This window comes from Protopterus annectens, chromosome 7.part1 (genome assembly GCF_019279795.1).
Source record: "Protopterus annectens isolate FY-2018-M chromosome 7.part1, PAN1.0, whole genome shotgun sequence".
In the NCBI taxonomy this organism is placed as follows: domain Eukaryota; kingdom Metazoa; phylum Chordata; order Ceratodontiformes; family Protopteridae; genus Protopterus; species Protopterus annectens.
In genome coordinates, this window is record NC_056740.1 from 370,105,428 (window position 1) to 370,116,961 (window position 11,534).

At 36.9% G+C, this 11,534-nt stretch overlaps 1 protein-coding gene across 1 annotated transcript in view; it reads right to left on the bottom strand.

The window, feature by feature from the left end:
• FAM107A (family with sequence similarity 107 member A) overlaps nt 1-3,764 on the bottom strand; it is a 1,773,139-nt gene extending 1,769,375 nt beyond the window's left edge. Inside the window, exon 1 of the mRNA XM_044078813.1 lies at nt 3,581-3,764. Within this exon, the coding sequence (XP_043934748.1) occupies nt 3,581-3,604 (24 nt within the window). The 5' untranslated portion in view covers nt 3,605-3,764. The remainder of the gene's footprint in view (nt 1-3,580) is intronic.
• Nucleotides 3,765-11,534: the final 7,770 nt, after the last annotated feature.

Below are 11,534 nucleotides of genomic sequence, written 5' to 3' on the forward strand. Positions count from 1 at the left end.
TCAGTAAGAGAAGGAAAGCTATGCTGGATGTATTAAATGAACTTAGAATGAATGAAACAGCTGTCTTGTTGAAATATCCTGCAATTCTGGAAGTATATCAGGAAGGGGAATGGCTCTGGCTACATAAAATGAAGGATGTTGAAAAGTTTAAACAAAGGTACTACAGACAGATAACCTAGGCAGTTAAATTCTGAATTGTCTGCCAGACATGGACTAGGAGAGCAACTTCAAATGTAGGAGAGGTGATGCAGAGTCATGGAAGCTCGTGCAATATCAGATGTTGAAACTGGTTGCATGCCAGTTAAAGAGATGAGCAGGAAATGAACAATCACATAAAAAAACACACAAGGAAATCAGAAAAGTAGAAGAAGTATATGAAAGGGACAGAAGAATGAGAAGTCTCCCCAAAGGAGATTTAGGCCCCAAAATGGAAAAAGAAGGAGAAAGAGACAAAGAAGAGCTCTAAGGAGATGGGAGGATGGCGTTTAAGATGGTCCAGATGACTTGCATGTAAACTGTAAATAAACCAGTTGGATAGAAACATTTATGATGGATGGCAGAGTCAAAGATGTGGACAGTAAGACAACAGAAGAACCAAAAGAGACGAAAGAAAGAAAAAAAGAAAGAGAAAGAAAGAATGAAGAAATAAATAGATGAAAGACATGGTCTCTGAAAGGCACATGACTGTGGACAGTGCAGGAAGGATGTATTAAATTAAACAGCTCTTTACATTACAAGCAATGAAATGGACTGAAAAAAATGCCTGAGGCAATGATGGATAATGCAGACAAGGGAAGCAAAGTAGTAGTAAAAATAAGTTAAATGTCTAAGCCTCAGAAAAGATAAATAATAATTTCTGGTATAAAAACTGGGAGGCATGAAAGGAATGAATGGGTGAACCAAAGGAAAAGTAAACAAAAACCCAGAGAAAAATGTGAAATAAAGGATTAGTGGTGTATAGGCAACATACTAAACAGCTGTAAAACTGCAAGTAAGAAGGATGGACTATAGTATAAGTGAAGCAGGGGCACCAGAAAGATGATCAACAGTGGAAAGGGGAGAACAGTGACTGGGAATGATGTAATATAAAATAATGCTGACAACATTACTGGTTTGGCATTCAATGTATTAATGTGAGGGATGTGGAAGACAACAAAAGAAAGTTTTAAAATGCCCATGTCCAGGGCATACCTATATAAATACAAGCGCCAAAATAGGCAGGGGTGCAGAGTTTGGGGATGGGAAGGAGCTGTCCATATACAGCGAACTGCCAAAGAACACAATGTTCAGCTTAGAGGGTAGACCTGCAGCCAAGATTAAGCCAGATGACAGTAAATGGGAAAGCAGGCAGTGGTGGCCATAACCAACAAGGAAAATACAGTTAATTATGTGAAATATTGACGGTTCATCAAATCCTAGAAGAAGAAGGAGAATACAGTAAAAATTAAAGAGGATGGAGGGAGACATTGTTCTATTACAAGAAACAAAACTGAAAATCAGCGATAACAATATACTGTGCATGATTACCCAAAGGGAGAAATGGACAGCAAGTCAGGGGACGAAAGAGGGGAGTAGCAAATGCATTTCACAGAAGGCTTCAGACAACCACAGAGGACGTGATAAAAAGTGAGATGGGCAGATGGATCATTTAGCAGGGAACGGTGAGGAAGCATGCTGTATAATGGGAAACATATATGCACCAAACATTAATAAAGAAAGATTCTACAAGGACTTTTTTGCTAAGTGGGCACAGACAAGTAGATATGGAATAGAGATAAAAGGGGAGACTGTAATGTCACCATAAATCCAGAAAAAGATAGTGTGTATGGAAAGTGGGAATAAAAATATAAAACAGGAACTTGCTGAAAGAGTGAAAGAGGTTGGGTGGCTGGACGTATGATGGGGAAGGTATCCAAATGAGATGAAATACACCTTCACAAGATACATTTTGGTAGAAATGATTAGGTTAGATAGATTCTTAGGAAAGGAAAAGCTAAGGCAATGGAACAGATCATGTAACATTGGGACTTAAGTGTGCAGGAAAAGAAAAGGGTGAGAAGGGATGGATGTGGGCCTGACGACAAAGAAACACCGCAAGACAAAAAAAGGAGTCAGAACACAGCAATATGAAAGTCAAGGCAATGTAGGAGAGCACTGGTGGGATGGGGTCGGGGGTCACTGTCAGGAAAAACTGATAAGCACAGAAGGAAAGAAGGAAGGGGAACTGAGGAGCTAGAAATTAGAAGGGAAGCACCACATATCACAGACACAAAGGGACTACTCATGGGTAGTGGGGTGAGGCACAAGAGAAACAGCTACAAGAAATTCAGGAAGAAGCAGGCAGAGAGAATGGGGTACAGAGGATAAGGGACAAGATGGAGAATATCTAGAAGAATACAAGGTAATCAGAGAAAGATTCAAGGAATATGACACGGAGAGGAAGGCACAGAAGTCTCAGACGCATACAATTGTTCACTCCAAATATAGTATTAACAAAAGTGGCACAGTGTTTGAAAATAGCTTTTAAGGCACTTAATCATACGCAAGGGGTTATTCTGAGGAGTACCAGATGTTTACATCTCTTCTGACCCTTTAGAAAGGCCCAGCCAGTCTGCTTATATAAGAATAATCTATCTCCATTTACAGAAAGATTTCCGTAGCAAATCTAACTACAGTGGCTTTTCCACATATGACAGGATGAATCAAAGAAGTAGGCATGTGCAAACACACACACACACACACACACACACACACACACACACACACACACACACACACACACACACACACACACACACACACACCTGACAGAGTAAATTAAGAGCTCTATTAATCTGCGTAGCACTTTGCACATACGTTCATAGAAAAAGAAACCAGAGAAAATATATCAGGCTAACTGCTAACATGAAACAATACAAGAATGGTTTAATTCACAAGTCAATAAATACTTTGTCCACATAAGGCTTAGTGTCATTCAAATAAAACTGCAATGCTCTAATCACTGACAGCATTCCCTTGTGACAAGAATAATACAAATGCAAAAATGCATCTAATCAGTCAAGATTTCATGATACTGATTTTTCTCTTCAATGCAGTTAACCACAAAATGCACAGTTTCACTTGGATTAATAGTATGAGGTATTTTGAATGTAATAAAGCTGTTATTGTTTAAAAAAAGTTGATAGATATTTTTCTGACTGGTTTTAAAATCAGCATAAACAGACCAGTAAACAGACAAGTATGCAGTTTTTGCTTTTCTTTCCACTCATTTACAGCACAGCATGGACATGTTTAAGAATGCCACTCCCTCACCTGCAGAATGCAAACATGTTGGAGCACAGAGTACATCTATGTGAGACTACATTTGTCTGCTTATAAACAAAAGAGACTATAGGAATTCAGCTTTTTCCCTGCATATATATATATACAGAAGGTGTAACTTGTTGAAATGTTATAATACATATGTGCTTACAGAAGCTACTAGGTCATTCTGTCATGCAACAAGAAGGTATTAATAACAGCTAGTAGAATGGGTAGACAGGTACTTTTAGGGAATATCTTTAAATCTTAAAAATTGTACCTTCTTTCCGTGAGCTGCTCCCATGATGCTCAGAACTCCTTAAAATTCTTCTTTGACTGCTGTCTCCACCCCTTTAAATCCTATCCGTCTGTCACCTTTAGAAAAGATCTAGCACTTTAAACGTCTTGCCCTGGCTTGATACAACTGCTGCCTTCAACACAGTTTCTGGACAGTCACTGGCTGCAGCTCATAGCTAGGGAATGTGAAAAGGCAGTTCCTGGCACTCTGACAACTCTAGTTTATTCCACAGAACAAACAAGGTTAAATCAGCAGAATCACAAAGTAGATGTGAAAAAGTTTGAAATGTTGTAAAGTGCTATTTTTTTCTGCATTAGCTAATGAATAGGTAGATGCTACAGGATTTATCTCATATCTAATACCAGAAAGCATACGAGAGAGAAAGGGAGAAAAAGATACTGGCTTACTGCCAGTTTTTAAACAGAACACCAGGTTTTCAGAGAGGCTTTTTGAGCAAAGTGAAGATTATTCTAATTACACATGACAGAGCAAGATGGTGTAGGAAGCCCTCAGCCAGTTTTAATTGTAAAATCAAACCCACTGCCATGCTTGTTGTGGTTTGAACTGGAAGTCCCACAGGAATCAGAGAGCTGGTGTCATCCAGTCATGTAGATAATCTTTCTCAAAACTAATAAGCCATTAATACCGGTGCTCTTTGGGTAAGTAGTAGAACTTTTATTACTGGCCACTGAGGGCTCTGATCATGTGCCCTAAGCAGCAGATTATAACATCATAGGCAGTCCCTGTACTTCAGTTAAAGCCTCTTTGTTTCCTACAAGCAGACATTGCATACTTGACCCATACAGAATGAAAACTTTGCTGACTGCACTGCACTGAAATCTCTAATTATTGTGAGCAATATCAGTAAGGGTGCAATTTAAAATAATACATTCAAAGTCAACAAAATTAAAACATGGAACAGAATCTGACACTAAATAACAGCTACCAGGATAATCTATTTTTATTACCTATTTTAGTATCATAGACAACAATTCATCCACACCTCCCTGTTGTTCTTTAATTAAAGTTTTATTTTCCTTTTTTGTCCCTCAATGCCATCACAGGACAGCATGAATACCGTTTGCCCACTCACTCATCATGACTGCAAGAAAACTGCTTTTGATACCCTTGATTATGTATGTATATCATATCTCTCAACCTCTTAGAGTAAGAAATCTGGACAAATCCATAAAAAAGTGGCACAAATAGGGACAATTTTGAAATACTGCTCGTACAAACCTAGAAAGTTAATAGAACAACAGGTTTTGCATTAGCATGAATTTTCTGAAGGGTATGAAGTCTAAAACTCAATTGTCTGTCATTATTTTCTAACTTCAGTCTTTAATGATTTGCCATTAATTTGCCAGAAAGCCACAATTTTATGAAAAATGGACCAAAAATATAAGGCAAAAATCTGGATATTCTGCAAAAATCTGTACAGTTGAGAGGTATGATGTATGTAATTCATTTTTGCCACTTTTATTATGTATGTATGTATGTAATTCATTTTCGTCAGTTTTATTTAGATACACACACCACAAACACACACACACACACACACACACACACACACACACACACACACACACACACACACACACACACTTCCATGTATATATGCATGCAGACATAAATGAATATTTTAATATTATATTTATTGTATTCACTTATATGAGTCTTATATTTATACAGTGTACCTGATGGCAGTTTATAAGCCTCCTTTTTGAAGTCTCTGTGTGCTGCACACTATCTAGAAGGTCTGCATTCTGAGCAAGTTATCCTATATCCATGTACTCAATTGACATGCATCTTTATCATGTAATAGCTTTGCATTTGTACTAATATGTTCCGAAATGTCTGTCTGGTGATTCTGATTGTGGCTGAAAAGGATTCTAGGAAAAATCCATCTACCTGGCAAATATATAAATCATTTAATAAACACAGCTGGTCTGGTTCAAGGTCCTTCACGTCCATAACTAAGGTCATAATTTTATGGGCAACTCTAGTACATGTATAAAGAATTTGGTGTACCCAGTCAGCCAGTATGGTTTGGGGAAGAAGATGAAGTACTTAGAGAAAATCCACATAGTCACAGGCTGCGCATGCAAAGTCTACAAAAGTAACAGCAAGGTGAGTCCACTGAGACACTGACACACATAACATTTCAACAACACCTCACAGGTACACAGGATCACACTGTCATTGTCATGTGATACACATTATGTAACAGACTATGCTGTCATGTCACAATCACATAGTAGGAAGAATTGCAGCTGATGTAATGCTGAAACACAGAGATTTAGGGTTACCACACTTCTCACATATGAGAATACTAGCAGCTTACAATTTTTTATATTTATATTTGATCACTTTTGACGACTTCTCACTGTTTGAAAAAGTGAACATTCAAACAGATGCATGAAACCAATATATGTGTATGTTATATATGTATATAAATACACACACACACACACACACACACACACACACACACACACACACACACACACACACACACATATGCTGATGCATAGAAACACACACACAAACATATATATGAATCTGTGACTAATAGGGATCAGGGCAGAGTATGCTCTGAGCTAGACAGAGCTTTCACCAGACTATAAGGTAGTTATCACTGCCACCAACCAGCTCTTTATCGGCTGCTATAAGGCCCTTACAAAGGGTGCCCAATCCTACTGTGCAATGTTACTAGTATCCAAATGGTAGTTTTGACGAAGGGCCAGGCTATTTAGGAGTGGCCTGTACAGTGTTGCCAAATAAATAAATGACTACTCTAAGAGCTTAATATATCTCACAAATATCAGCGACAAAGATAGGTTTAAATATATTTAATAATAAATAATAAAACAAGACAATACTTGATAAATCCAACATAGTTACTTCAGAGTTCAGAATCACTGGAAATATTTTAAACAACATTGCAGGACAGTCTCAAATAAATACATTTTCTGAGAGCTGTACATTCCCAAGGCCAGCCTGATTGTCCTCCTGATTGCTATTCTGCTATGCAGCTGTGACTAAAGCTTCAATCATGTCTGCTTTAGTCAGGTTGGCATGCACCAGTCCTTTAGCCTGGCACATCTCAGACAACTGGCTCTTTGCTAGCTTGCCATACTAACATACATAACTAAGCTAACAAAAAAATAAAACAATTGTGATATGAACTCTGAATGTTCACTGTGTGGCTGATTAAGAGTACAAACACCTTCAGTGATCACTGCACACAAGCTACAGGAATTCAATATCCACACCACTACAAGCCAATTAATATGTGATGTGGCTATCTCACTCCAACTAATTAATATATGATGCTCCTGCACTGAACCAGAAATCAAGGAGCCTCAATCCTCACTACTGGCAACAGTGAGGGGCATACACAATAGGAGGATGACAAGTACACATACACAGTAAAGTACAATTTCCCTTAAGAGCACACAGAGATCACAGTCATTCTGATGGCTGTTTTCTGCCTCTTTCTCCAGATCTCCACTAAGACTCCACAATGGCACAGCTATAGGGTTAAGATCTCAGCTGAATGGTCAAGCCAAAACATCCAGCATCCTCTCTGTCCAACCAGTGTTTTGTGTCCCTGCCCAAGTAGCAGACACACACACACACACACACACACACACACACACACACACACACACACACACACACACACACACTTTGAGATTTGATTTATATACAAACACACAGACACTCCTGGGGAAGGTTGGCACAGGATTACTAGCTATGCACCCTTCTGCCCAGACTATAAGATAGTTATCACTGCCACCACCCAGCTTTTTATCAACTACTATAAGGCCCTTACAATGGGTGTCCAATCCTACTGTGCAATGTTACTAGTATCCAAATGGTAGTTTTGACCAAGCATCAGGCTCTTTAGGAGTGGCCTGTACAGTGTCACCAAATACATATACAAGTACTCTAAGAGCTTAAATATGTCTCAAAAATATCAGCCACACAGATAGGTATAAATATATTTAATAATAAATAATAAAAGAACAAGACAATACTCAATAAATCTAACATAGTTACTTCAGAGTTCAGAATCACAGGAAATATTTTAAAACAACATTGCAGGATAGTCTCAAATAAATGCAGAAAACATCTAAACTAATCTTTACTATATTCCTATCTAAATCTAAAAGAGATACTATGCCTAAATCTTACTTACAGAGCAAACAAGTGCAGATGTTGATGATGAGTGGATGTTTCCAGGTCAAAGGCAAAATACAAAAATGTACAGTCTTTCTGTGAGAGAGTTCTTAAATTAATATCAAACATTACTGCTGGGTTAGCTTGGATGACATCACTTTTATCACCTGACTTCAGTTCCCAGGCTAACACAGAAACTAACAGAATTTAACATTTCTTTGTGAAAAATACATCTCTCTCAGATGTTTGCTCAGAACTGGAAGGTGTAAAACAATAAACACTTTTACATTTTAGACCTAGTAATTACTTCTCTCCAAGACAATAGAAACCCCCCTAATTTTAGTTATTGTGTCTGCTTCACTGAAACTGAGAGATAACACAATCATAAAACAATTTCAACTTATTTTCTTGAACTTTTGTAAGTTAATCTTTTATGTTCCAGCAGGGTATGCTGTGGTTACATTCCTGAAGCTCAGTACATAACATACAGTTCTGTATAAATCATATAAATATTCACAAATAACATAGAATTATTTACAAAATTCCAGATAGCTGGGCTGGCAGTATCACATCCCCTATAATTCTGGGATACTTTGAGTCCTAATCTTATATGGAGGCAGGCGGCACATTTTGATAAAATATTGATTGCCTCCACATTAAACTTTTAATTTAATCTCATCATGCTCCCCAGGCATGTAGTAGTAGTGAAAATATAACACTTAATGAAACAGTATCACATGACAGCAAGTTTTCACATTGAAAAAATAAAAAAAATACTGAGAAACTTGTGGTCTTAAAACTTAATTGATTAGCTCAGTCACAGTAATTTCCAAAAATCATGAAACCCAAGTAGAGTTCCAAACCAATAAGCCTTTATTTGTCACAGAAAATCAATCCTCAGTAACAAAAAAAAAAAATCAGAAATATTTTAGCAGTGTTAAATATATCTGCTTCTATATACTTAGAAGTAGGTGTGGAAAATATACTTATTGTTTAATTATAAACCAGCCTGTTCATGGCAAACAATATAAACAGAGCTGTGAAAGTGCATTTTAGAACAGAAAGTACCAGCCTCCACGCACAACTACTGATTTGATCAAACTAAATCCTGGTTAAGGAAAATACTACCTATCTATTCACAACCTACATTTCAAGATCAGGTATTAAGAAAACCATAACATACACATAAAAAAGATATATATATAAAACGACTTTTAACTAAAATCACTTTTGGCTAACTAATGCAATAAAGCCTTCATCAGACTGTGACAAGAACTAAAATCAAGAAAAAGACACATAGCTATATAACCATAAACAATCAAACTAAAACACTATAAATATAAAAAATACATCTGTTTCATAATATCTAGTAAATATCCATCCACATGTCTTAGTGCATAAAAATAAGTTATTAACAGTTCAGAAAAAGTGTCAGTGCTTTCAAAAAAAATGTTAGTGCTTTGCAAAAAAAAAAAAAGACCTGTCATGGCACTTTTCATGTTTACAGCCCCAAAAACTTTTATACAATGACAACTAGAGGAAAAAAACACACAAAAATATGGAAAACGGTCGAAGTAAACTACTAGTGTATAAAAGTGTGCATGAGTGTGCAAGAGCATCTACCAGTAAGGTAAATGAGAGAATTATACCAATACTACATGATAATAGCGGCATGAAAAAAAAATGTGTGTTTTGAATTTACCCTTTAAATCTCTGGTATGATGCGATAAATCTAATCAAAGCAGAACTGAGGTTAAAGTATATATATATATATATATATATATATATATATATATATATATACACACACACACACACACACACACACACACACACACACACACACACACACACACACACGCACACACGCACACACGCACACCCACATCATTTTTATTATTATTTAGAATATTTTTAGTACATAAAAATATTCCTCAAAAAATTCCCTAAAAAACATTTACAGATTGTGTGGCAGCTTACATAAATTCAACACACTCTTAATAGAGCAAGAGTGGTTAAGTCCTGGTTTTCTGAATCCATTGAATTTCAACTGCCAGCATAATTTCTTTTTCTCTCTCTAAAACACCAATGATGTCCCCTTCAAGTTCATCCATCTCCACACAGTCCAGAATTGTATATTTAAAACCAGAATGTCTGGGGTGTTCTAATAAGTGTTTGGATAAGGCGTTCCTCTGGAATTTATGTCTGATGTCAGAAAGATGACCTGAACTCCTCCTTTTCAGTTTATTCAGATCTTACCCACATAAAATAGAGAGCAGTCATTACACATGGCTTGATATGCAACTTTTTCAGTATTACAGTTACCACCTGCTGAAGAATCCACCTTTGTTTTAAGATAAAGGCACTCCATCAAGTATTCACAGAAAGCGCAGTTAGGTGACCCACAGATTTTAGTGCTCATGTCATCCTGGGGTTCCTTAGTTTTCTTTTCTACATCGCTACTTATGCTTCTGCTCTTTTTGTATACAAAAGTGGGGTGATCCCCTAAAACCCTTACAAGCTGCTGGTTGTCAGTGAGGATGGCCCAGTTCTCCTTAATAATGGCTTTAATTGTATTGAAATCCCAGCTGTAAGTTAGAATGCAGTTGTCCTTACTTTTCTCCTATTTTGGGTTAGAGTGTCCTCATTGCAGAATTCTACCAAAAGGCTTATTCTGGATAGGGTCATTGTTAGTTTTAGAATCTCTAATGGGATCCAGGATCCTGTGTAACATGTTTAAATCATATCTACTGGTTAAGAAATCATTTTCAAGACTGTTTATATTTTTTTGAGAAAGGAGGCCAAATCTGTGGTAATGCATGCTAATATGTAGACTTGTGATTTTATTGCATTGTGCTTTGATTTTACTGTATGCATATTATCTCTGTGAAGTAAGTAGTTCACTCTTGTTGGTTTCCTGTATAAGTTAATAATTTATTTTCCTCTGTCTTTATCAATACTGACAGCCATATCAAGGAATTGCACTGACTCTGAGCTATTGGAAGTGGTAAATTTCAGGAACGAGGTGGAGTTATTGATGTAATGCACAAACTCAGTGAGTTTAGATTTTTCACCTTGCCAGACTATGAATTTATCATCAATAAAGCAAAGGTGGCTGGCCATAAGACTCAGGTATTCACTTTGTAGTACAAGTTCTCCCTCCCACTTGCCTAAGTCTACATTGACCAGGCTAGGGGCCATAGCTGCACCCATGGCTCTCCACCATCATCTGTTTGTAAGCCTGGGCATTGAAACTTAAAAAATTGTAACTCATCACCAAGTTTATTAGCTTTCCCAAGCATTCAGTTTGCCCTTGTGTAACATTATTTCTGCTATAAGCCTCTGTAGCTGCTTCAGTACAGTACATGTGTGGTAACACAGTGTATATGACTTCAACGTCAATAGCTATCAATATACTTTCTTCATTCACATATACTTCTTTTATTCTTCTTAAGAAATCAAGTGAATCGAAAATAAAAGATGAGTTCTTTTCAGCAGGAGGCTGAAAAATAAAATCTAAGTATTTGGCAGTGGCCTCTGATATGGAACCTCCACTTGAAATAACAGGTCTGTAAGGTGGATCTTCTCTATTATTATGGGGTTTGGGAATCCAGAAAAAGCAAGGTAACTTGGGGTGAGGAGTGTTCAAATGCTCAAAAAAAGTTTTACTAGTAAGTTCTTCATTAAGCATTGTAGTTAGCGTATCTTTCCATTCTATATATTCAGTTTTAACCTATTCAAAAGAATGTTC